Source organism: Scyliorhinus torazame, chromosome 12 (genome assembly GCF_047496885.1).
Source record: "Scyliorhinus torazame isolate Kashiwa2021f chromosome 12, sScyTor2.1, whole genome shotgun sequence".
Lineage (NCBI taxonomy): Eukaryota > Metazoa > Chordata > Chondrichthyes > Carcharhiniformes > Scyliorhinidae > Scyliorhinus > Scyliorhinus torazame.
Window position 1 is genome coordinate 86,030,041 of NC_092718.1, and position 27,200 is coordinate 86,057,240.

The 27,200-nt window shown below is 49.5% G+C and overlaps 1 protein-coding gene across 1 annotated transcript in view; it reads right to left on the minus strand.

Annotated features, from left to right (window-relative positions):
• LOC140387071 (pleckstrin homology-like domain family B member 2) overlaps positions 1 to 27,200 on the minus strand; it is a 71,376-nt gene that overhangs the window by 38,503 nt on the left and 5,673 nt on the right. The window contains exons 2-6 of the mRNA XM_072470081.1: positions 25,186 to 25,302; positions 23,667 to 23,822; positions 21,808 to 21,918; positions 20,982 to 21,071; positions 15,128 to 15,250 (exon numbers count right to left, since the gene is read on the minus strand). Coding sequence (XP_072326182.1) covers positions 15,128 to 15,250; positions 20,982 to 21,071; positions 21,808 to 21,918; positions 23,667 to 23,822; positions 25,186 to 25,302 — 597 coding nt within the window. The remainder of the gene's footprint in view (positions 1 to 15,127; positions 15,251 to 20,981; positions 21,072 to 21,807; positions 21,919 to 23,666; positions 23,823 to 25,185; positions 25,303 to 27,200) is intronic.

Genomic DNA, 27,200 nt, shown 5'->3' on the forward strand with positions numbered 1-27,200 from the left:
AGAAAGTGGAGTGAGCAAGAGTGGAAAAGGGAAAGGTGGGCGGGAGAGAGTGAGAGAGTGGGAAAGGGGAGAAATCGAGGGGGAGAGAGAGTGAGAGGGGGATGGGTCAGATGCGGGAGGCGTGTGAAGGAAGGGGCTGTGGTGATCTTTGTGAGGGGTTTCCAGGATGGAAGGTGTAGTGATCACAAAGATCTTTTGAACAACTAAACTAATTTTATTAACAGTACTAAATTTGAGTTTGGCACTTATTCTGAACAGCAAACATACATGTAAGAATTAAACTACACTCACTAACACTATCTAATGTCATGAGAATGTCACTTTAAGAAATGTGTGTCTGCTAATGTTGCTGCAGTGATGTCAGAGTGTGGGTGGAGCTGAGCTCTGGCTCTGCTTTTTATTTTCACTTTGCTTGGGTGTGTCTGTGTTTATTTGGTTTTGTTTTCTGTGTTGGAGCTGAAGCCAGACAAAGCAGGTGTACTGCTGATCTCTCTGCCATGAAAAGACGATCTCTTGATCATTTGGTGAATTCAGAATTATAAATGTTCTCAGTAGTGAATGTAAACCTGACGTGCTTCTGTTAAAAGATGTTTCTTTTGTCTTCTGGATGTTGTTTGGGAAGTTATTAAGGATTACATAGTGTTGTATTCTTTGGGGGTTGTATTTGAAATCATGGTTGCTAAGATGTTCACTGTAGGTTAACTCGAGTTCATAGAATAAACATTGTTTTGCTTGAAAAAATACTTCTCCATTTCTGCCGTACCACACCTGTAGAGTGGGCCATGTGCTCCCCATACTACAATCGATTAAAAGTTGTGGGTCAGGTGAACTCCATGATACACTTTGGGGTTCTCTAAACCCTGGCCCATAACAAATTGGGGGCTCGTCCGGGATAAAAGTCGATCTAGTGGATTGGTTTAGTGAACTTAAAGACAGTGAGGGGTGAGCATATTGTGGTTGCTTTTCAGGGTGTGGTATTTCGGTTTACGTAGGGAGTGTGTTGTGGACAATGGCTCTTTCAGAGGCTCTGATGTTTTTGGGAGTGGAGACGGTCACATGCAGTACCTTACGGACAGAGACTAAAAGCAGACTGTTAAGAGTTGGCAAAAACATTGCAGTTAACATTACCTGACAAAATGCGAAAAGATGAGGTAATTATGGCGGTGGCTAAGCATTTAAAGTTGCCCGAGATACAGTCTGACTCATTAGAAATGGCAAAAATTCAGTTACAAGTTAAACAAATGGAACATGCAAAAGAATTAAAGCAGCTTGAATACGAAAGAGGTGGAGAGGAAAAAGGAAGGGAGAGAGAAGAAAGACGAAAAGAATAAATCGCCCGAGCAGAACAAACAGAAAGAGAAAGGGAGATAGAGATCAGGGAAAAAGATAAAGAGAGCAAGTTTGAAATTCAGAAAATGGCCATGAAACATGCCAGTCAGTTAAAATTGGCAGACATAAAGGGAAACGTACAGTCCTAGCCGGGGGTGGGGGGGTATCGAGTTGCTGCTGCTATAGTCAAGGGGGAGCTGGAGCGAGTAGGGGGGGGGGGGGGGGGGGGGGGGGGGTCGAGACGGGGGTCTGCCACTGTGGGGAACGGGCCGGGTGGGGTGCAGACGCGTGACTGGCCGAGAAGGGGGTATGGCTAGTCGGCGGGGGAGGGGGGCGGGTAGCCCCCTGATCCAGCTGATAACCTGGAATGTAAGGGGACTGAACGGGCCGATCAAGCGGGCCTGCGTGTTCGTGCACTTGAAGGGGCTGAAGGCGGATGTGGTTATGCTCCTGGAGACACACCTGAAGATGGCAGACCAGATAAGATTGAGGAAAGTGTGGATAGGTCAGGTGTTTCATTCGGGGCTGGATGCCAAAAATCGAGGGGTGGTGATATTGGTGGGAAACAAGGTGTCATTCGAGGCGTCGAGCATTGTGGCAGACAATGACGGTAGGTACGTAATGGTAAGTGGTAAGCTGCAGGGAGAGAGGGTGGTACTGGTCAATGTGTATGCTCCGAACTGGGACGATGCGGTTTTATGCGGCGCATGTTGGGTCGGATCCCAGACTTGGAAGCGGGGAGCCTGATAATGGGGGGAGTCTTTAACACGGTGCTGGATCCTGCACTGGATCGCTCCAGGTCTAGGACGGGTAGGAAACCGGCGGCGGCTAGTGTGCTGAGGGTTTTTATGGACCAGATGGGAGGGGTGGACCCTTGGAGATTTGCAAGGCCGGGGGCGAGGGAATTTTCATTCTTCTCACATGTCCATAAGGCTTATTCCCGGATCGACTTTTTTATTTTGAGCAGGGCGCTGATAGCGAGAGGAGAGGATACAGAGTACTCGGCGATAGCCATTTCGGATCACGCCCTGCATTGGGTAGATTTAGAGCTGGGGGAGGAGAGGGACCAGCGTCCGTTGTGGCGCTTGGAGGTGGGGCTGTTGGCGGACGAGGAGGTGAGTGAGCGGGTGCGAGGAAGTATAGAGAGGTAGCTGGAGGCCAACGATAATGGGGAGGTCCGAGGGGGGATGGTATGGGAGGCGCTGAAGGCGGTGGTTAGGGGAGAGCTGATCTCCATTAGGGCCCACAAGGAGAGGAGGAAGCGGGGGGGGGAAGAGGGAGAGGTTGGTGGGGGAGATGGTGAGGGTAGACAGGAGGTATGCGGATGTGCCCGAGGAAGGATTGTTGAGGAAGAGGCGCAGCTTCCAGGCCGAATTCGACCAGGTGACCACCAGGAAGGCGGAGGTGCAGTGGAGGAAGGCCCAGGGGGCGATTTACGAGTATGGGGAAAAGGCAAGCCGGATGCTGGCGCATCAGCTTCGGAAGCGGGATGCAGCTAGGGAGATCGGGGGAGTTAAGGACAGGGGAGGGAGTGTGGTGCGGAGTGGGGTTGGCATCAATGGGGTCTTCAGGGACTTTTATGAGGAATTGTACCAGTCCGAGCCCCCACTGGAGGGAGGGAGGGATGGGCCGCTTTCTGGACCAATTGAAGGTTTCCGAAGGTGGAGGAGGGACTGGTGGCGGGATTGGGGGTTCCGATTGGGCTGGAGGAGCTGACCAAAGGGATAGGAAGCATGCAGGCGGGGAAGGCACCGGGGCCGGATGGTTTCCCGGTCGAATTCTATCAAATATATATGGACCTGTTGGGCCCGTTGCTAGTTCGGACCTTCAATGAGGCAAGGGAGGGGGGGAGCTTTGCTCCCGACGATGTCCCGGGCACTGATCTCCTTGATCCTGAAGCGGGACAAGGATCCCTGCAGTGTGGGTCTTATAGGCCAATTTTGTTGCTAAACATAGATGCCAAGGTGCTGGCGAAGGTCTTGGCCATGAGGATTGAGGATTGTGTGCCGCAGGTCATCCACGAAGACCAGACGGGGTTCGTGAAGGGGAGACAGTTGAACGCGAATGTGCGGAGGCTTTTGAACGTTATCATGATGCCGGCGAGGGAGGGGGAGGCGGAGATAGTGGTGGTGATGGACGCTGAGAAAGCCTTCGATAGGGTAGAGTGGGGGTACCTGTGGGAGGTGCTGAAGAGGTTTGGGTTTGGGGAGGGGTTTGTCAGGTGGGTTAGGCTGTTATATGAGGTCCCGATGGCAAGTGTGGCCACGAACAGGAGGAGGTCCGAGTACTTTCGGTTGCACCGAGGGACGAGGCAGGGGTGTCCCCTGTCCCCCCCCTGCTCTTTGCACTGGCGATTGAACCCCTGGCTATGGCACTGAGGGAGTCGAGGAACTGGAGGAGGTTGGTGCGGGGTGGGGAGGAGCATCGGGTGTCGCTCTATGCGGACGATTTGCTGCTATATGTGGCGAACTGGGTGGGGGGAATGCCGGAGGTAATGAGGATCCTTCAGGAATTTCTCGGTGTACAAGCTCAACATGGGGAAGAGCGAGCTGTTCGTGGTTCACCCAGGGGACCAGGAGAGGGGGATTGGCGAGCTCCCACTAAAAAGGGCGGAGAGGAGCTTCCGGTATTTGGGGGTCCAGGTGGCCAGGAGCTGGGGGGCCCTGCATAGGCTTAACTTTACAAGGCTGGTGGAGCAAATGGAGGAGGAGTTCAAGAGGTGGGACACGTTGTCGCTGTCCTTGGCGGGTAGGGTGCAGTCAGTCAAAATGACGGTGCTCCCAAGGTTTTTGTTGCAGTGCCTCCCAGTGTTTATCCCAAAGGCCTTTTTTAGGCGGGTCAGCAGGAGCATAATGGGGTTTGTGTGGGCGCGAGGGACTCAGAGGGTGAGAAGGGTGTTCCTGGAGTGGAGTAAAGATAGGGGGGGGCTGGCGCTGCCCAACCTCTGTGGATACTACTGGGCCTCCAATGCGACGATGGTGCGCAAGTGGGTGATGGAGGGGGCTGCATGGAAGAGGCTGGAGACGGCGTCTTGTGTGGGTACGAGTCTGGGGGCGCTGGCAACGGCGCCGTTCCCTCCAAGGAGGCATACCGTAAGCCCGGTAGTGGCAGCTGCCCTCAAAATATGGGGGCAGTGGAGGCGGCACAGGGGGGAAGTTGGGGCCTTGGTGTGGACCTTAATACGGGGGAACCACCGGTTCGTCCCAGGGAGAACAGATGGAGGGTTTTCGGGGTGGTACAGGGCAGGGATACGAAGGTTGGGGGACCTGTTTGTGGACGGGAAGTTCGCAAGCCTGGGTGAACTGGAGGAGAAGTACGGGCTCCCCCCAGGGAACACCTTCAGGTACTTACGGGTAAGGGCGTTTGCCAGGTGGCAGGTGGTGGAATTCCACCGGCTGCTGCCACACACAGTACAGGACAGGGTGTTCTCGGGGGGGTGGGTGGGAGTGGGGAAGATCTCGGAAACTTACCAGGTGATGCAGGAGGAGGAGGAGGCCTCGGTGGTGGAGGTGAAAGGTAAGTGGGAGGAGGAGTTGGGAGAGGAGATCGAGGAAGGGACATGGGCAGATGCCCTAGGGAGGGTGAACTCTTCCTCATCGTGTGCGAGGCTCAGCCTCATACAGTTTAAGGTGCTGCACAGGGCACACGTGACCGGGACAAGGATGAGCCGGTTTTTTGGGGGTGAGGACAGGTGTGTTAGGTGCTCAGGGAGCCCAACAAATCACGCCCATATGTTCTGGGCGTGCCCAGCGCTGGAGGAATTTTGGAAGGGCGTAGCGAGAACGGTGTCGGGAGTGGTGGGATCCAGGGTCAAACCGGGCTGGGGTCTCGCAATATTTGGGAGTGCAGGAGGCGAAAGAGGCCGGTATTCTGGGCTTTGCATCCCTGGTAGCCCAGTGAAGGATTCTTCTTCAGTGGAAGGACGCAAGGCCCCCAAGCGTGGAAACCTGGATGAACGATATGGCGGGGTTTATTAAGTTGGAGAGGGTGAAATTCGCCTTGAGGGGGTCGGTACAAGGGTTCTTTAGGTGGTGGCAACCGTTCTTAGACTTCCTGGCAGAACGGTAGACATTGGTCAATGGCAGCAGCAACTCGGGGGGGGGGGGGGGGGGGCGGGTTTACTTTATTTTTGTTTTTGTTATTTACACTGGAGGGTCTGAGGGAGTGTATATACCTGTTCTGTCAAGTCGGGGTGTTAATGTTAATTTATTATTTATGTACGGGGGAGGGGGTATGGAGGGTTGCTTTTCTGGACTGTGTTTTGTACTTAACCCTGTTGGGTTCCTTTTTCATTTTGTTATTGATATTTTATGAAAACCTTAACAAAAAAATTTTTTTTTTTTAATGTTTAAAAAACAAATGAAATGGCCACAGGACATGTGGGTATTACTGATTCAAACAAAGCTGGTAGGTAGGGCCAGTGTAGTGTTTGCATCATGACCAGAGGAGGTATCTGGGACGTATGAGGAGGTGCAAAAATCCATCTTAGCTGCATATGAACTCGTGCCTGAAGCTTACAGACAAAGGTTTAGAAATTTAAGGAAAGAATTTGGTCAAACATACATGCAGTTTGAGTAATTTTGCTAGGTGGATAAGGGCTTTGAAAATAGACCAAACGTATGAAGCTCTCAGAGAAATTATACTTTTGGAGGAGTTTAAAAATTCAATTCCTGATGTAGTGAGAACTCATGTGGAAGAGCAGAGGTTTAAAACTGCGCGGTTAGCAGCAGAAATGGCAGATGATTATGAATGAGTTCATAAATCAAAGTTTGGTTTCCGACATCAGTTTCAGCCTGTGAGGGATAGAAACTGGGGACATGAAATTAAATTAAATGAAAATCGCTTATTGTCACAAGTAGGCTTCAAATGAAGTTACTGTGAAAAGCCCCTAGTCGCCACATTCCGGCGCCTGTTCGGGGACATGAGAAATACTCAAATGGTAAAGGTGATCTGATGGGAGATAATAAGGAGCGTGTACCTCCAGGAGGGTGGAAAAGAAATGAAAGTTTCAAATGTTTTCACTGTAATAAACTAGGCCATGTAAAGTCACAGTGTTGGTGGTTGAAGAAAAGCACTGGGAAGGCTGATGTGGTAAAACAGGAAAGACAGCGGGGTTTGTTAAAGTGGTAAAGGAAAGCCCAAGTGAAGCGAAGGAGGTGCAAAACATTGTACAGACTAATCAAAGAGGTGATTGATAAGAAGGTGCCAGATGTCTTTAAAGAATTTACTTGTGTGGGTAAAGTTGACTCGTGTATCAGGAGGAGCAGGTAAAGAAGTCACAATTTTAAGAGATACGGGAGCTAGTCTATCTTTCATGCTAAGAGATGAGGAGTTATGTAGTTTGGGAAGAATATTGCCAGAAAAGGTGGTAATATGTGGAATTCAGGATGAGAGGAATAGTGTTCCGTTATATAAGGTAAGATTGGAAAGTCCAGTGAGGAGTGATGAAGTGGTAGTAGGAGTAATAGAGAGACAATCTTGTCCAGGAATACAGTTTATCTTGGGTAATGATATAGCTGGATCGCAGGTGGGAGTGATGCCTCCTGTGGTTGATAAGCCAGTGGAAAATCAGACAACTGAATGTTGAAGGATGAATATCCTGGGATTTTTCCGGATTGTGTATTAACAAGGTCGCAAAGTCACAGGTTAAGACAACAGGATAAATCAAAGAGTGAAGATGAAGTTGAAATGCAATTATCAGAAATGATTTTTGATCAGATGTTTGGAAAAGAACAGGTGGAGGATGAGGCGGATATTTTTAGTTCAGGAAAATTGGCGGAGTTACAACAGAAAGATGTAGAAATAAACGAATGTATCAGAAAGCATACACGGAAGAGCAATCCGAGTGTATACCAGAGTGTTATTACCATAAAAGTGACGTCTTCATGAGAAAATGGAGACCTTTACATATGCAGGCGGATGAAAAGTGGGCAGAAGTTCATCAAGTAGTATTGCCGGTAGGGTATAGAAAGGAGGTGTTGCATGTTGCTCTGAGGTACCAGTGGGAGGTCATTTGGGAGTCAGGAAAACTCAAGCTAAAATCCAAAAACATTTTTATTGGCCTGGACTACATAAAGATGTAGTTGAACGTTGTCAATCATGTCACACATGTCAAGTGATAGGGAAACCTCAAGCAGTGAGAAAACCAACGCCCTTAATACCCATTCCAGCATTTGACCCTTTTACAAGGGTCCTAATTGATTGCGTAGGACCGCTTCCTAAAACAAAAAGTGGGAATCAATATCTTTTGATGATAATGGATGTGTCTACTAGGTTTCCAGAGGCCATTCCAGTATGTAATATTATGGCTAAAAAGATTGTGGAGGAGTTACTTAAATTCTTTACGAGATATGGACTACCCACAGAAATACAAACGCATCAAGGATCGAATTTTACCTCACGGTTATTCAAAGAAGTTATGGTTAGCTTCGATAAAACTATTTTAATCAACTGCATACCATCCAGAATTGCAGGAAGCGTTAGAAAGGTGGCATTAGACATTAAAGACAATGTTGAGTGCTTATTGTCACAATTATCCAGAGGATTGGGATAAAGGAATTCCATTCGGACTGTTTGCAATTAGGGATGCACCTAATGAGTCAACCAAATTTAGTCCTTTTGAACTAATTTGTGGTCATGGGGTAAGAGGACCACTTAAATTGATTAAGGAAAAATTGGTGAATGAGAAATCGGAACTTACATTATTGGATTACATGTCAAACTTTAGGGAACAATTAAGTAGAGCAGGTGAATTGGCTAGACAACATTTAAAAGTTGCACAAAATGTGATGAAACGGGTAACGGACAAGGAATCCAAAGTTCGTAGTTTTGCCAGTGGTGATAGAGTTTTAGTGTTGTTGCCGGTGGTAGGTGAACCTTTAAAAGCAAGGTTTTGTGGACCTTATCAGATTGAAAGGAAATTAAGTGAGGTGAATTATGTGGTTAAAAACACCAGCTAGAAGGAAGACTCACCGAGTGTGTCATGTGACTATGCTTAAAAGGTACTTTGAAAGGTTAGGAGAGAAAAAGGAGGAGGTTTTAATGATTCTAACTCAAAGTGACAAACCAAATCCAGATGACTGTGAAATTGATACACTTCAAATTAAATTGGAAAATGAGATGTTCTTAAAAATTGGGATAAATTGTTGAGTTACCTTCCAGACGATAAACGAACTGACCTGAAAGAGTTATTGATATCACGTGGGCAAGTTTGTAGAGATAAATTTGGAAGTACTAAACTGGTTATACATGGTGTAGATGTGGGAAATGCTGTTCCAATCAAACAACATCCATACAGACTTAACCCCCTTTAAAATTGGCCCAAAGAGATTAAGAGTATGCTTAAAAATGGCATAATTGAAGTGGGTTGCAGCCAATGGAGCTCACCCATAGTGATGGTACCAAAACCGGACGGTACCCAACGGTTGTGTGTGGACTATAGAAAGGTTAATGCAGTTACAAGAACGGACTCCTATCCTATTCCACATTGGGAGGATTGCTTTGAGAAAGTGGGACAATCGGCTTTTATTTCCAAACTGAATTTACTTAAAGGTTCCTGGCAGGTACCTTTATCCGAAAGAGCAAAGGAGATTTCAGCTTTTGTGACGCCAGATGGTCTTTACCAATTCAAAGTTATGCCATTTGGCATGAAAAACGCACCAGCCACATTTCAACGGTTAACTGACAAAGTTGTTTCAGGATTACGCAATTGTGCGGTATACATCGACGATCTGGTAATTTTCAGCCAGACATGGAAAGAACATTTCAAACATCTGATGGAGTTATTCGATCGACTTCAGGAGGCAGGATTGGCGATAAACCTAGCCAAAAGTGAATTTGGAAAGGCCCAAGTCACTTTCCTTGGCCATACAATCGGACAGGGTCGAATGGTCCCATGGGATGTGAAAACAAATGTTATTGGGGAGTTTCCGATACCCTCGACACAACGGGAAATAATGCGATTTCTTGGTATGAGTGGATTTTACCGGAAATTTGTGCCGAAGTTTCGCAGTGTGGTCGCTCCACTGACGGACTTGCTCAAGAAGCGTAACAAATTCCAGTGGACAGCAGAGTGTCAACAGGCATTTGACGGCCTGAAGGCTGTGTTATCCACTGCTCCTGTGTTAGTCATCCCAAATTATACAAAACCATTCAAAGTGGTGGTTGATGTGAGTGATGTGGGTGTAGGTGCGGTGCTTCTACAGGACGACGACGAAGGGCTAGAGCGGCCTGTTGGTTATTTTACAAAGAAATTGAATTCTCACCAGAAAAAGTATTCCACGATTGAGAAGGAGACTTTGAGTCTGGTGCTCGCTTTGCAACATTTTCACATTTATGTGACCAGCAATCCGTCTGACACCATTATATATACTGATCATAATCCGTTGACGTTTTTGGAGCGATTCCGGGATAACAATGCAAGGCTGTTTCGCTGAAGTTTATTGTTACAGCCATTCCATTTAAAAATAGTACATGTGGCAGGACGAGAAAACGTGATAGCCAATGCTTTGTCACAAATGTGATGAATGGAAGCAGGTTCAGTTGGAGGAAGAAGAACAAAAAAAAAATGGACTATATTATTATACCTGTTTGCATGTGTTGTTTTTTGAAACGAGAAAGTATATTTACTGTGTGCATTTCTTAAAGGATAGTGAGAAGGTGAAAAATGAAACCATCTTGAAGTTGATGGGTTTTTTTTCTTCTTGGGGGGAGGTGTCATAAGAATGTCGCTAAGAAATGTTTGAATGCTCATGTTACTGCAGTGATGTCAGAGTGTGGGTGGAGCTGAGCTCTGGCTCTGCTTTTTAGTTTCACTTTGAGAAAAGCAATGATAGAACCAACGTTAGATTTACAGATTTAATCTGTTTGAGGTTTCCTATGTCTTATCTAACTTCTTAATGCTATGGCACTGTTATTTGCATTTTGTGTTTTTTTGGATTCGTTTTCAGTGTTGGAGCTGAAGCCAGAAAAAGGTGTACTGCTGTTCTCTCTGCCATGAAAAGACTACCTCTTGATCATTTGGTGAATTCAGAATTATAAATATTCTCAGTAGTGAATGTAAACCTGATGCGCTTCTGTTATAAAGTGTTTCTTTTGTCTTCTGGATGTTGTTTGGGAAGTTATTAAGGATTACTTAGTGCTGTATTCTTTGGGGGTTGTATTTGAATTAATTGGTTGCTAAGATGTTTATTGTATGTTTTAAAAAGGTTAATTTGAGTTCATAGAATAAACATTGTTTTGCTTTAAAAAATACTTTTCCATTTCCGCTGTACCACACCTGTAGAGTGGGCCGTGTGCTCCCCATACCACAATCTATTAAAAGTTGTGGGTCAGGTGAACTCCATGATACACTTTGGGGTTCTCTAAACCCTGACCCATAACACTAACTATGACAATTATATCTTAACTAACTCTGCAATATACTATGAATCTCATCGTTGTCAGCTCCAGATCTAGTCTCCTCCCCGAGCCCAAGAACCAGTGCTGTTTATAGTACTGTCCCTTAGCTCCCTCTAGTGGCTAGTCTTAACATAACATTAACTCTTCACATGTTGTCCATTTGTATAATGTCATATCCCCCTTTCTTTGATAAACAAATGTTCCATTTCTTTCATATCTGGTTGAATGGCTATACATTTTCATGTTTACAGTATTATGCAGCATGTCAACAATGATTTAGATTTACAGATTTAATCTGTTTGAGGTTTCCTATGTCTTGTCGACCTTCTTAATGTTATGGCACTGTTATTTGCATTGTCTCATACATATGACAATATAGCTTTTGGAAAGTCATTTATAGGAAATATGAGTTGTTGACTCATTGTGGTCGATTCTGTGAAGTTTAAGTTGTTCAAGTTTCAAGAGATCTCCTCTGTTTCTACGAAAATATCTTTTCAGATTCTGTTCTGATCACATATGATTTTGGTGTGAGTTCATTAAGTACTTTTGCAATGTCAATCCATCCACCTTCAGGATTACGAATGAGTACAATATCACCTTCTCTGAGTGGAGATAGTGGTTTGGCGTTTTTGTTGTAATACTTCTTTTGCTTATTCTTCAGTTGCTGCATTTTTTGATGCACAACTTGTTCATCTTTGTTTGGAATAATTATAGTAGGTAGCGTCGTACGTCTTTTTGGTCCCGTCAAGAGTTGTGCTGGAGAGAGTCCTGGTGTAGCCCTGTATGCTAACAGTGCTAAATCAAAATCCTTTTTGTCCTCCATTGCTTTCCCGTTTGCCTGCAGGTATAGTGGGCTAGAAGTTACATGTGTGAAGTTGTAGTCATTGACAAATTGTAACCACTCCAGGCTGCTAAAGCTCGGTCCATTGTCTGTGACAACAGTAATTGGCATGCCACGTCTGGCAAATACATTTTTGTTGAGTCGGATAATTTGATAACCTCCGGAAGATTTGAGTTATAGTCAATGATTATCAAATAATCACAGCCTTGAAAGTAAAATATGTCCATGGCGACTTTTGTCCATGGTTGAGTAACTAGTTCGCTTTCCACCAAGGTTTGCTTACATTGTGACGGTTGGTGCATTTGGCATATCACCGGGTCAATAACGTATCCGCAAGTACTAATTCTTTCCCTGGACGCAGCTTCAGCATCATGCGTTGAAGTCTCGGCAACATTTCATTTAAGTCTTTCTTGATTATATTTAATAGCGGGCGGTGATCTGTCTCAACGAAGAAGTGTGGCAGTCCATAGACATAGTAGTGAAATTTAGTGGTGCACGTCAAGAGACCGAGGCACTCTTTTTCAATTTGAGAATACCTCTGCTCAGTTTGCGTCATGGAGCGAGATGCATATGCAACAGGCTTCCACGTATTGTCGTCTGCTTTTTGTAGTAGAACTGCTCCAATGCCGTTTTGACTTGCATCTGTTGATATTTTGGTGACTCGTGTTGAGTGGTAGAATGCTAGAACTGGGGCAGTGATTAAAGATGACTTCAGAATTTGCAACTCCGCTTCATGTTGTGGAGTCCAGATGAATGCAACATTTTTCTTTGTCAGGTTCCTTCATGCCGTTGTCCTACTTGATAAATTCAGAATGAATTTCCCCATAAAGTTGACAACCCCGGCCATTCTCGATATGGTGTTCTTGTCTTTGGTGTTTGCATTTGACCAACAGCTTCGACTTTTGAATGGTCAGGTTGCACTCCATCTTTTGAGATGACATCTCCCAAAAATATTAGTTTTTGAATGGCATTTTTCTTTGTTTAGTTTGAATCCATAGGAGTCAATTCTGTTGAGAACTTTACGTAGTCTCTTACAGTGTTCCTCCTGTGTATTGGACCATATAATGACATTGTCCACATACACATGTACACCTGGAATGCCTTCAATGATTATTTCCATGGCACGGTGAAATATTTCAGAAGCTGAAATGATGCTGAAGGGCAGTCTATTAATACAATATCGACCATACGGAGTGTTGAAAGTGCAGAGTCGTTTACTCTTCTCATTCAGATATAGTTGCCAAAATCCCTTCGATGCATCAAGTTTGGTGAAGAGCTTGGCAGGCACCATTTCTGCTGTAATTTCTTCATGTTTTGGAATCTGATAATGTTCCCTTTTTATATTATCATTTAAGTCCTTGGGTTCTATACAGATTCTGAGGTCGCCATTTGTTTTTTTAACACAGACCATTGAGCTTACCCAGTCTGCTGGCTCGGTAACTTTTGATATGATGCCATTCTGCTGCATCCTATCTAATTCTTCCTTTAGTCATTCTCTCCGAGGTGCTGGTACTCAGCTGGGAGCATGAACGACTGGTTTAGCATTCTCCTCGAGTTTGATGCTGTAGGTAAATGGTAATGTCCCCATTCCATTAAACACATGAAAAAGTTGCTCAAAATGGATTCAATGCTGTTGTTTAGTGAATCAGTGAAAGATTTGTCAGTGTGAATTCTCTGAATCAGGTTTAGCTGGATACATGCATCTACTCCAATAAGTGAGGATTTTGTGTCATCCACAATTTCAAAATCAAGTGGAATTTCAATACCACCACTCTGAACTATGAGGCAGCATGAATCTTTTGTTGCTATTTCATTTCCATTGTAGTCTGTTAACCTACAATGTGTCTTTTTATATTTTGGAAGGGTTTCTACTTCGCCCAAATCCAATTCTGTTATTTCATTAGCGTGTGCACCAGTGTCCAATTTAAATTGTACCTCTGATCCATTTACTATCAATGTTTCTATCCAATCTTTAATCCTATTGGGTAGTTGCCTAATTGGTCTTTCAGCAGTATCGTCTTCATTTGTTAGAGTGATTGTTTTTATTACGAGGTTTTCCAGTGAAGTAGGCATAGTGAGATCAATCTTTGATTTCAAAACATTTTTTTTCTTCCATGTTTTGTATAGTGTTGATTTTTTTCTGCTGTTGAAATGCCTTTTTAAATGGATTTATTGTTGTGTTAAATCTGCATTGTGTAGCAAAATGATTGAGTTTGTTACATGTTGTACATCTTTTACCAAATGCAGGACAGTTTTGCTGTCAGTAGAGTGTCCACAGCATGCACATGTCGTCACGTTGGTGGCATCATGCGTAAACCTCTCGTGCGCATGCTCAAATCGGTTCGCGTCCTTTTTCAAAGTGCGCATGTGCGAACTGACCCGGAGCATGCGCAGAACGTCGAATGTCCGTTTTGCGTTTTTTTCTTCCCTGCGCCAAGCGGCTACCGGCTACAGCGCGATTTGTTTTAAGCTGCACCACAGAGGCAATGGCGCTGACCACATTGCTGAAGTTTGTGCCTTTTTCATGGGATCTGAATTCAGCATATTCATTGGCGGCCTGCTCCCTTGCTTTACAGAGGTTGATGGCTTCTTCTAAATTTAAGTTTGGTTTTCTTAGTAAACGTTCCCGCATTCGCTCTTCAAATATGCCAAACACAATTTGGACACGCAGGATTGATTCTGTAATTGAGGGAAAATTGCAGGATTGCGCTCGGAGCCTCAAATCAGATAGAGTCAAAAGATTCCCCTTTTAGCTGCACCCTTTTTTAAACACGTGTCTCTCATGCACCTCATTGACCTGTTTTTTGCAATGAGAGGAAAATGTTTCCATTACTTTCTCATACTTATTTTTAAACTTCATTTTCTGAGAAATCAAATGAGTTAAAGAGTTCAAACGCCGGCGGACCTGTCAGATTTAGTAGGAGAGCTATTTTCCCAGTGTGAGGAGCTGATTAAAGCACAGAGACAGAGTGAAAGACCTCAAACTGCTGCTTGAACATTTTCCAATTTAAACTCAGTTTACCGGACATCTTGAAGTTATCTGTTTTTTGCGCAGCATCCATGTTGGTCTCGGTTTGGGGTTTTTTTCTTTGCCGATTTTGGTGTGTAGCGGTGTACTGATTTATTTTTCTTCTTTCTTACTGCTTGCTTTTCTGGAATACACTCTTGGTACTATGTGGTGATCTTTGTGAGGGCTTTCCAGGGTGGAAGGCGTAGTGATCACAAATATACACGACGTTCTTTTGAAGAACTAAACTAATTTTATTAACACTACAAAAATTTGAGTTTGACACTTATTCTCAATAGCAAACATACATGTAAGAATTAAACTACACTCACTAACACTACCTATATCTACTACCTATAGCAATTATATCTTAACTAACTCTGCAGTACACTATGAATCTTATCGCTGTCAGCTCCAGACCTAGTCTCCTCCCCGTGACCAAGAGCCAGCGCTATTTATAGTACTGTCCCTTAGCTCCCACTAGTGGCTAGGCTTAACGTAACATTAACTCTTCACATGCTGCACATGGGGCGTTGAGGTAAAGTGCTGACCTGCAGGATGGTGTTGGTTGCAGAGATCTGGGTAACAGAGAGCACACAAGGGGTAGAGCTACAGAATTCAGCGCTCGCCCTCTTCGCAATCTCTTGGCCCGTCTTCGTCACAAAGTCCAGGGCCTAATACACAAAGAGAAATGGCATCAGGGCCTCCGCCCCATCCTCCGTCCATCCCACAATAATATCCCCAGTTAGGGATGAAACCCGCTGCCAATTGGGCAGAGAGAGAGAGGGGAGCAGAGAGAGAGAGAGAGAGAGGGGCAGAGAGAGAGAGAGGGGCAGAGAGAGAGAGAGGGGCAGAGAGAGAGAGAGGGGCAGAGAGAGAGAGAGGGGCAGAGAGAGAGAGAGGGGCAGAGAGAGAGAGGGGCAGAGAGAGAGAGGGGCAGAGAGAGAGAGGGGCAGAGAGAGAGAGGGGCAGAGAGAGAGAGGGGCAGAGAGAGAGAGGGGCAGAGAGAGAGAGGGGCAGAGAGAGAGAGGGGCAGAGAGAGAGAGGGGCAGAGAGAGAGAGGGGCAGAGAGAGAGAGGGGCAGAGAGAGAGAGGGGCAGAGAGAGAGAGGGGCAGAGAGAGAGAGGGGCAGAGAGAGAGAGGGGCAGAGAGAGAGAGGGGCAGAGAGAGAGGGGGGGCAGAGAGAGAGGGGGGCAGAGAGAGAGGGGGGCAGAGAGAGAGAGGGGCAGAGAGAGAGAGGGCAGAGAGAGTGAGGGGCAGAGAGAGAGAGGGCAGAGAGAGTGAGGGGCAGAGAGAGAGAGGGGCAGAGAGAGAGAGGGGCAGAGAGAGAGAGGGGCAGAGAGAGAGAGGGGCAGAGAGAGAGAGGGGCAGAGAGAGAGAGGGGCAGAGAGAGAGAGGGGCAGAGAGAGAGAGGGGCAGAGAGAGAGAGGGGCAGAGAGAGAGAGGGGCAGAGAGAGAGAGGGGCAGAGAGAGAGAGGGGCAGAGAGAGAGGGGGGCAGAGAGAGAGGGGGGGCAGAGAGAGAGAGGGGCAGAGAGAGAGAGGGGCAGAGAGAGAGAGGGGCAGAGAGAGAGAGGGGCAGAGAGAGAGAGGGGCAGAGAGAGAGAGGGGCAGAGAGAGAGGGGCAGAGAGAGAGAGGGGCAGAGAGAGAGAGGGGAGCAGAGAGAGAGAGAGAGAGAGAGAGAGAGAGAGGGGCAGAGAGAGAGAGGGGCAGAGAGAGAGAGGGGCAGAGAGAGAGAGGGGCAGAGAGAGAGAGGGGCAGAGAGAGAGAGGGGCAGAGAGAGAGAGGGGCAGAGAGAGAGAGGGGCAGAGAGAGAGAGGGGCAGAGAGAGAGAGGGGCAGAGAGAGAGAGGGGCAGAGAGAGAGAGGGGCAGAGAGAGAGAGGGGCAGAGAGAGAGAGGGGCAGAGAGAGAGAGGGGCAGAGAGAGAGAGGGGCAGAGAGAGAGAGGGGCAGAGAGAGAGAGGGGCAGAGAGAGAGAGGGGCAGAGAGAGAGAGGGGCAGAGAGAGAGAGGGGCAGAGAGAGAGAGGGGCAGAGAGGGAGAGGGGCAGAGAGGGAGAGGGGCAGAGAGGGAGAGGGCAGAGAGAGTGAGGGGCAGAGAGAGAGAGGGCAGAGAGAGTGAGGGCAGAGAGAGAGAGGGGCAGAGAGAGCGAGGGGCAGAGAGAGAGAGGGGCAGAGAGAGAGAGGGGCAGAGAGAGAGAGGGGCAGAGAGAGAGAGGGGCAGAGAGAGAGAGGGGCAGAGAGAGAGAGGGGCAGAGAGAGAGAGGGGCAGAGAGAGAGAGGGGCAGAGAGAGAGAGGGGCAGAGAGAGAGAGGGGCAGAGAGAGAGAGGGGCAGAGAGAGAGAGGGGCAGAGAGAGAGAGGGGCAGAGAGAGAGAGAGGGGCAGAGAGAGAGAGAGGGGCAGAGAGAGAGAGAGGGGCAGAGAGAGAGAGAGGGGCAGAGAGAGAGAGAGGGGCAGAGAGAGAGAGAGGGGCAGAGAGAGAGAGAGGGGCAGAGAGAGAGAGAGAGGGGCAGAGAGAGAGAGAGGGGCAGAGAGAGAGAGGGGCAGAGAGAGAGAGGGGCAGAGAGAGAGAGGGGCAGAGAGAGAGAGGGGCAGAGAGAGAGAGGGGCAGAGAGAGAGAGGGGCAGAGAGAGAGAGGGGCAGAGAGAGAGAGGGGCAGAGAGAGAGAGGGGCAGAGAGAGAGAGGGGCAGAGAGAGAGAGGGGCAGAGAGAGAGAGGGGCAGAGAGAGAGAGGGGCAGAGAGAGAGAGGGGCAGAGAGAGAGAGGGGCAGAGAGAGAGAGGGGCAGAGAGAGAGAGGGGCAGAGAGAGAGAGGGCAGAGAGAGTGAGGGGCAGAGAGAGAGAGGGGCAGAGAGAGAGAGGGGCAGAGAGAGAGAGGGGCAGAGAGAGAGAGGGGCAGAGAGAGAGAGGGGCAGAGAGAGAGAGGGGCAGAGAGAGAGAGGGGCAGAGAGAGGGGCAGAGAGAGAGAGGGGCAGAGAGAGAGAGGGGCAGAGAGAGAGAGGGGCAGAGAGAGAGAGGGGCAGAGAGAGAGAGGGGCAGAGAGAGAGGGGCAGAGAGAGAGGGGCAGAGAGAGAGGGGCAGAGAGAGAGGGGCAGAGAGAGAGGGGCAGAGAGAGAGGGGCAGAGAGAGAGGGGCAGAGAGAGAGGGGCAGAGAGAGAGGGGCAGAGAGAGAGGGGCAGAGAGAGAGGGGCAGAGAGAGAGGGGCAGAGAGAGAGGGGCAGAGAGAGAGGGGCAGAGAGAGAGGGGCAGAGAGAGAGGGGCAGAGAGAGAGGGGCAGAGAGAGAGGGGCAGAGAGAGAGGGGCAGAGAGAGAGGGGCAGAGAGAGAGGGGCAGAGAGAGAGGGGCAGAGAGAGAGGGGCAGAGAGAGAGGGGCAGAGAGAGAGGGGCAGAGAGAGAGGGGCAGAGAGAGAGGGGCAGAGAGAGAGGGGCAGAGAGAGAGGGGCAGAGAGAGAGGGGCAGAGAGAGAGGGGCAGAGAGAGAGGGGCAGAGAGAGAGGGGCAGAGAGAGAGGGGCAGAGAGAGAGGGGCAGAGAGAGAGGGGCAGAGAGAGAGGGGCAGAGAGAGAGGGGCAGAGAGAGAGGGGCAGAGAGAGAGGGGCAGAGAGAGAGGGGCAGAGAGAGAGGGGCAGAGAGAGAGGGGCAGAGAGAGAGGGGCAGAGAGAGAGGGGCAGAGAGAGAGGGGCAGAGAGAGAGGGGCAGAGAGAGAGGGGCAGAGAGAGAGGGGCAGAGAGAGAGAGGGGCAGAGAGAGAGAGGGGCAGAGAGAGAGAGGGGCAGAGAGAGAGAGGGGCAGAGAGAGAGAGGGGCAGAGAGAGAGAGGGGCAGAGAGAGAGAGGGGCAGAGAGAGAGAGGGGCAGAGAGAGAGAGGGGCAGAGAGAGAGAGTCGCAGAGAGAGAGAGGGGCAGAGAGAGAGAGGGGCAGAGAGAGAGAGGGGCAGAGAGAGAGAGGGGCAGAGAGAGAGAGGGGCAGAGAGAGAGAGGGGCAGAGAGAGAGAGGGGCAGAGAGAGAGAGGGGCAGAGAGAGAGAGGGGCAGAGAGAGAGAGGGGCAGAGAGAGAGAGGGGCAGAGAGAGAGAGGGGCAGAGAGAGAGAGGGGCAGAGAGAGAGAGGGGCAGAGAGAGAGAGGGGCAGAGAGAGAGAGGGGCAGAGAGAGAGAGGGGCAGAGAGAGAGAGGGGCAGAGAGAGAGAGGGGCAGAGAGAGAGAGGGGCAGAGAGAGAGAGGGGCAGAGAGAGAGAGGGGCAGAGAGAGAGAGAGGGGCAGAGAGAGAGAGAGGGGCAGAGAGAGAGAGAGAGGGGCAGAGAGAGAGAGAGGGGGCAGAGAGAGAGAGAGGGGCAGAGAGAGAGAGGGGCAGAGAGAGAGAGGGGCAGAGAGAGAGAGAGGGGCAGAGAGAGAGAGAGGGGCAGAGAGAGAGAGAGGGGCAGAGAGAGAGAGGGGCAGAGAGAGAGAGGGGCAGAGAGAGAGAGGGGCAGAGAGAGAGAGGGGCAGAGAGAGAGAGGGGCAGAGAGAGAGAGGGGCAGAGAGAGAGGGGGGCAGAGAGAGAGAGGGGCAGAGAGAGAGAGGGGCAGAGAGAGAGAGGGGCAGAGAGAGAGAGGGGCAGAGAGAGAGGGGCAGAGAGAGAGAGGGGCAGAGAGAGAGAGGGGCAGAGAGAGAGAGGGGCAGAGAGAGAGAGAGAGAGGGGCAGAGAGAGAGAGAGGGGTAGAGAGAGAGAGGGGCAGAGAGAGAGAGGGGCAGAGAGAGAGAGGGGCAGAGAGAGAGAGGGGCAGAGAGAGAGAGGGGCAGAGAGAGAGAGGGGCAGAGAGAGAGAGGGGCAGAGAGAGAGAGGGGCAGAGAGAGAGAGAGAGAGAGGGGCAGAGAGAGAGAGAGAGGGGCAGAGAGAGAGAGAGAGAGGGGCAGAGGGAGAGAAAGAGGCAATTCTGGTGTTTAGGGCCCCAGGCAGCTGGAGGCACAGTCGCCAATGATGGAGCGATGGGTATCAGGAGATGCTCAAGAGGCCGGAATTGGAGGAGCGCAGAGATCTCGGAGGGTTGGAGGGGCTGGAGGAGGTCAGAGAGATAGGGAAAGTTACAGGGGCTGGAGGAGAGTACATAGATAGGGAGGGGTATAGGGACAGGAAGTGGTTACAGAGATATGGAGGTTTGTAAAGGCTAGAGGAGGTTACAGAGAAAGGGAGGATTGTAGAGGCTGGAGGAGGTTACAGAGATAGGGAGTGTTGTAGCAGCTGGAGGATGTTACAGAGATAGGGAGGTTTGTAGAGGCTGGAGGAGGTTACAGAGATAGGGAGGGTTGTGGGGGCCGGAGGAGGTTACAGAGATAGGGAGGGTTGTGGGGGCTGGAGGAGGTTACAGAGATAGGGAGGGTTGTAGGGGCCGGAGGAGGTTACAGAGATAGGGAGGGTTGTAGGCACTGGAGGAGGTTACAGAGATAGGGAGGGTTGTGGGGGCTGGAGGAGGTTACAGAGATAGGGAGGGTTGTGGGGGCTGGAGAAGGTTACAGAGATAGGGAGAGTTGTAGGGGCTGGAGCAGTTTACAGAGATATGGAGGTTTGTAGAGGCTGGAGGAGGTTACAGAGATAGGGAGGGTTGTGGGGGCCGGAGGAGGTTACAGAGATAGGGAGGGTTGTAGGGGCCGGAGGAGGTTACAGAGATAGGGAGGGTTGTGGGGGCTGGTGGAGGTTACAGAGATAGGGAGGGTTGTAGGGGCCGGAGGAGGTTACAGAGATAGGGAGGGTTGTAGGCACTGGAGGAGGTTACAGAGATAGGGAGGGTTGTGGGGGCTGGAGGAGGTTACAGAGATAGGGAGGGTTGTGGGGGCTGGAGAAGGTTACAGAGATAGGGAGAATTGTAGGGGCTGGAGGAGGTTACAGAGATATGGAGCTTTGTAGAGGCTGGAGGAGGTTACAGAGATAGGGAGGGCTGTGGGGGCCGGAGGAGGTTACAGAGATAGGGAGGGTTGTAGGGGCTGGAGGAGGTTACAGAGATAGGGAGGGTTGTAGGGGCCGGAGGAGGTTACAGAGATAGGGAGGGTTGTGGGGGCCGGAGGAGGTTACAGAGATAGGGATGGTTGTAGGGGCCGGAGGAGGTTACAGAGATAGGGAGGGTTGTGGGAGCTGGAGGAGGTTACAGAGATAGGGAGGGTTGTAGGGGCTGGAGGAGGTTACAGAGATAGGGAGGGTTGTGGGGGCTGGAGGAGGTTACAGAGATAGGGAGGGTTGTAGGGGCTGGAGGAGGTTACAGAGATAGGGAGGGTTGTGGGGGCTGGAGGAGGTTACAGCAATAGGGAGGTGAGAGGTGAAGTGACTATTTGTGTGTCTGGACACAGGCCAGTGGGTGGGGAGAGAGGAGGCTGGAAATCCCCCAAATCTGCCCCACTCTCCCGTCCCCGTCACCCAGAGCAACCCAATGTCCTCTTGTTACCTGCTTCATCCTCTCGGTTCCGTCAGGGAACATTCCGGAACTACCTTCCGCAGAATTGAACATGTTCAAGGGGAAATCCATTCCTTCTTCCTGAATTTGGAAAAACAATAAAGAGACAGACAAATGAGTAACCGGACAGATATGATCCAGAGACCTAAAATCAACGGGGCCTGCAGACTACTGAATCGTCAACATGCTTCAACCAGCGCAGAGACAGGCCATTTGGCCCATCCAACCTGTACTAGCTCTTTGAATAATTCTACCATCAGTCCCCCTTCTCCTTCCTCCAGATTCCTGCAAATTAATTACCGGTCCAGTATTTCTCCCTTTTGAAAGTTCCTGTTGAATCTGCTTCCACCGCCCTTTCAGGCAGCACCTTCCAGATCACAACAACTCGCTCCGTGTGAAATAGAAATTCTCATCTCCCCTTTCTGGTTCTTTCACTGATTCCCTTCAATCTGTGTCCTCTCTGGCTACCGACCCTCCTCCCGCTGGGAAACTTTCTCCTCATTTACTCTCTCCAAACTCCCCTCATGATTTTAAACGCCTCGATTCAATTTCCCCCTCGGCCTTCTCTGCTCCGAGGAAAACGGAGATCCCAGTTTCTCTCAGTCTCTCCAAAATTTACCGAAGTCTCTCGTCCCTGAATTCTGCCCCCTCTGCCCCCCCCCCCCCTTCCCAATCTATTCTTCAGGATGTGAGCAAAGTTGGCACAGGACCAGGAAAGGCCCCATTCAGCCCCTCGAGTCTGTTACACAGGAACAGGAGGGGGAGGCGAGGATGGGTGTGGGGGGGGGGGGGGGGGGGGGTCAGAGAGTCATCTCACCAAACTGAAGGCTCCGACTGCCTCTTTCCAGTGCTCGGTCAGACGTTGCCTCTCGCTCCTGGCCTGCTCCTTAATCTGAAGCATCTGCTCCTCCAGCCTCCTCAATCGCTCCTGCAAACACAAAACAGGGAGCCACACGCTCCAGTTTACACACAGGTCCCAATGTCGGCACTGCCCCCAAGGGGCAAGATGCAAAGGTTAGAGGCCACGGGGCAACGCATCTCAGCCCTCACCACTAACACCACCACCCTGGCAGCGGATCGACCAGCCCTCACATCTACCTTGGAGCGCCCCACCCCCCTCATCATCCCTGCGACTGCCCTACAGCCCTCTCCAAGGCTCTGACACCTTCCCAGGAATTGCGACCACGATTGGACACCTTACTCGAAAGGAGTCCTAACCAGGGACGTGGCGTCATAGAATATTTACAGCACGAAAGAGGCCCTTCGGTCCATCTCGACCGTGCTGACCATCAAGCACCTCTCTATTCTAATCCCATTTTCGAACTCTTGCCGCATAGCTATGGCATTTCAAGTGATCATCGATACTTTCCATCGAATAGAATCCCTACAGTGCAGAAAGAGGCCATTCGGTCCATCAGGTCTGCAGCGACCCTCAGAAAGAGCACCCCACCTAGGCCCTCTCACTCACCCCAACCCCGTAACCCCACTCAACCTGCACATCTTTGGACACCAAAGGGCAATTTAGCACGGCCAATCCACCTAGTCTTTGGACTGTGGGAGGAAACTGGAGCACCCGGAGGAAGCCCACACAGACGCGCGGAGAAAGTGCAAACTCCACACACACAGTCACCCGAGGCCGGAATTGAACCCGGGTCATGGTGCTGTGAGGCAGCAGTGCTAGCCACTCTGCCTGGTTTAGCACACTGGGCTAAATCGCTGGGTTTTAAAGCAGACCACGGCAGGCCAGCAGCACGGTTCAATTCCTGTACCAGCCTCCCTGAACAGGCGCTGGAATGTGGCGACTAGGGGCTTTTCACAGTAACTTCATTGAAGCCTACTTGTGACAATAAACGATTTTCATTCTCAAATGTTTTGAGGGTTCTTGCCTCTGCCACCCTTTCAGACAGCAAGTTCCATATTCCCACCACCCTCTGGGTGCAAAGGTTTTCCTTAAATCCCCTCTAAATCTCCTGACCCTTACCTTAAATCTATGCCGCCAGGTTATTGACCTCACTGCTCACAGGAAAGGCTCCTTCCTATCCACCCTATCTATGCCCCTCAGAAACTTGTACACCTCAATCGGGTTCACTCCAGAGTCTTCTCTGCTCCAGGGAAAACAACCCCAGCCTCCCATATTAGCTGAAATACTCCAGCCCAGGCAACATCCTGTTGAATCTCCTCTGCACTCTCTTCAGGACAATTACATCCTTTCTGTAGTATGGTGACCAGAACTGCACACAGTACTCTAGCTGTTGCCTAACCAGTGTTTTATACAGCTCCATCATAACCTCCCTGCTCCTATACTGTATGTCTCAGCTAATAAAGGCAAGTATCCCATATACCTTCTTAATCATCTTATCTACTTATCCTGCTGTCTTCAGGGTCCTATGGACACACACTCCAAGGTCCCTCGTCCTCTGTACTTCCGAGCGTCCTACCATTGTGTCCCTTGTCTTGTTAGTCCTCCCAAAATACATCACCTCACACTTTTCCGGGTTAAATTCCATTTGCCACGTTCTGCCCATCTAACCTGCCCCATCGTCCTGTATTCTAAGACTTTCCTCCGCTTGGAAAGAGTTTGAGCACCAATTTCCTCGCTTCTCTGTTTGACGCCTCCATTAATGGAGCCAAGGGGTCAGTTTACTTTTAAACAGCCACCTGCAACTGTCCCCCTACCTGCTTGTCAGCCTCCCGCCTCCCACATTGCACCACGTTTCGCTCCAGTCGCAGGTTCTGTGTCTCTCTCTCTTCCTCCAGGCTGCTAACCTTCTCCAGCCACTGAAATTCCAGATCCTCAAAGCTCTTCTGGGCTGAATCCAGAGATTCGGTTGCCTGCACAGGAAGAGCCCAGTTAGTGAAGGGTTAACGCTGCCAGGAATTCAATTCAAAAGCACTGGATTGACCACACTGAGTGCACCGTGTACAGTTCTGGTCTCCATGTCCCTCGGTTAGACCACACTGGGAACACTGTGCACATTTCTGGTCTCCATATCCCTCGGTTAGACCACACTGGGAGCACCGTGTACAGTTCTGGTCTCCATATCCCTCGGTTAGACCACACTGGGAGCAACGTGTACAGTTCTGATCTCCATATCCCTCGGTTAGACCACACTGGGAGCACTGTGCACAGTTCTGGTCTCCATATCCCTCGGTTAGACCACACTGGGAGCACTGTGCACAGTTCTGGTCTCCATATCCCTCGGTTAGACGACACTGGGAGCACTGTGCACAGTTCTGGTCTCCATATCCCTTGGCCAGTCCACACTGGGAGCACTGTGCACAGTTCTGGTCTCCATATCCCTTAGTTAGACCACACCTGGAGCACTGTGCGCAGTTCCAGTCTCCATATCCCTTAGTTAGACCACACCTGGAGCATTATGCACAGTTCTGGTCTCCCTATCCCTTTGTTGGACCACAACTGGAGCACTGTGCGCAGTTCTGGTCTCCATATCCCTTCGTTAGATCACACTGGGACCACTTTGCACAGTTCTGGTCTCCATCTTATCAAAAGGATACAGGGACACTGTAGAAGGTGCAAAACATTTATAAAGATGATCCCAGAGCTGAGAGGTTAACAAATAAGAAAGATTGAACAGGCCGGGGTTCTTTTCTCTCCAGAAGAGTCGGCTAAGGGAGTGGCCTGATCGAGATCTTTAAAACGATGAAAGGGGTTTTGATAGGGTCGACGGAGAGAAAATATTTCCTGTTGAGGGGAGTGGATACCAGAACTCGGGGACACCACAATGCAACAGTCACTAATAAATTCCAATGAGGAATTCAGGAATGGTGGTGGTGGAGGTGGTGGTGGTGGTGGTGGTTGGGGGGGGGGGCCTTCTTCCAACATGGAGCGGGAGGAGGGGGAATTATGGGACTCGCTCCTTCCCACAGTCAGCGAAGGAAGGAGGAATGTGGGACTCATTCCCACCGGGAGTGGTTGGGGTGAATAGTGTTGATGTATTTGAGGGGGAAGCTGGATAAACATGTGAGGGAGAGAGGAATAGAAGGAGATGGGGATGGGGAGAGGGGGAGGGGGGCCTGGTGTGGAGCAGTAACACCGGTCCAGAGCAGATGGACCATATGGTCTGTTTGCGTGCAGCAAGTACTCTGCAATTTGTGATATTTAAAGTAATAATTCTATCGAATCCATATGGGTTATGGTGGGGTGCAAAAAGTTGAAAGGTTATAACGTGCTCACCTCTTGCAGTTGCTCCTTCAACAATTCCGGCTCATCCTCAGACCATCGCTGCAAAGCTCGGAGACGCACCCGAGCTTCCTCCATTTTCCTCCTCGCGCAATCCACCTTTGCCTTTTCCTGCAAAGTGGAATTAAACAAAATTCAAATCCCTTAGTGGGGTGGACCACTTTCACCTCCAGCCGTCTCTTTATGCACCCTCCCCCACACTGCTCAGGAAGCCAAAAGTCCAAAGCCAACCAAGCCTTTCGGCCTGCAAGACCAGGGGCTGGCCTGGGAAGGAAAAGGCTGCTAGGCCGCAAACCCCTCTCCTTACTCCCTGATGGGAAATCCCAGGGGCTCTGGGCTGCCACGGGCTGTATCATCAACCAGCTTTAGGGAGGGAAAGCTTGGGCGATATAACCTCATGAGGCTGAACATTGAAGCAGGCCCTGATAGTTAATTAATTGAAATACAATAAAATGTTAAGATTTTGTGTGTGGCCAGGGACAGAAGATTGACAGACTTAGGACTTCAAAAGGACAGAGGTCACAAAATGCTCTAGAACATGTACAATAATGTTTTTTTTACATAAAAAGCTCTCGTGATGTTGGCCATTATCTTAACAGAACATGATTGCCAAGCGAAGGGGAGATGCTTCCATTTATATAAAGCTCTGGTTTGCACCACAGCGCACATTCACCAGAATGATCCCGGGGCTGAAAAGGTTAAATTCCGAGGACAGTTTGCACAGACCAGGATAGTGTTGGCTCCAGTCTGGAAGATTAAGCGGTAACTACATCGTAGGAACGCAGAAAACAGGAGCAGGAGGAGGCCATTCGGCCCTTCGGGTCTGCTCCACCATTCACAATGATCATGGCTGAGCATCCAACTCAATCGCCTAATCCCGCTTTCCCCCATTGTAGCCATCTGGGATGGCCACTTACAACTAGGAACACAGAAACTCGCAAAGTCTAGCGGGTAAAATGGACAAGGTAAGACTCAGGCAGGCTCAGAGCCTGAAATGTATATTTGTAAGCAAGAAGTCCAGACGGTATCGAAACTCCGACCAATTAGCATTCTGATGGGGCCGATTAGCATTTGATGGCCCGTCTTCACCAAAACAAAGGACTGGTACTCGAGTGACCGGTACAGTCCCAGACATTTTGGCGCCACTCCCTGTTCAGGGGAAGCATAAACAACGGGGTCAGTGACCACTTGGGACATGCCCAGCCATCCAAATCCCCGCCCACTTATTGGTTAGGAATCAAACAGAGTGATCAGGGATCACCAATTAGTGGGGTCCAAACTGAAGGACCACCCAAAAGAGCGCGAAAACCCCCAAGTATAAGAAGAAGAGTTCGCCATATGTTCGTCCTCTCTTGGACCTGGTACCCCGGCCACGACCATCTCCAATCGCAGCAACACCAGAAGCAAGTCCAAGTTCAACGCTCGCTACCAGACGGATGAGCCCAGCTCAGCAGCAGTTACTTTTCTAGACTCGATAGATCCAGAATCGAACAGCGGCCACTGTTCCTCTGACCTAAGCCGGGTGCCTGAAGTTAAGTACAGGTTGACTTAGTCGATAGGTATAGTTAACTAGTAGTATTTATGTTGCATGACTAATTGTGTGTAAATAAAGTACTCTTGACCTTGAACTAACATAACTGTTGTTTGGCTCTTTGATCGATAGCCGGTTGAACCTTGTGGTGGGATCATTTGATACCTGGCGACTCTGAGCATTAGAACATAGATATCAAAGGAAAGGAGGGCAAACTCACTGATTATCATAATTGGAACAGAGCCATAGAAAAGACAGCAGAAAAGAAAGCACAACAGTTATTGGCGACTCCGCCGGGACTCGACCCAGAAGTGACTGTCTCATTCCGAGAGAGCCCACAAAAGTGTTTGAATTAGAATCCAAATTAGCAAAGTAAAAGAAACCACAAGCGAAACCAGTATCGATCAAACCTCCAGAATTCGGAAGTGTGTAATTTGCATGCGTACTAACAAAGGGATACAAGGTAAACTCGATAGAT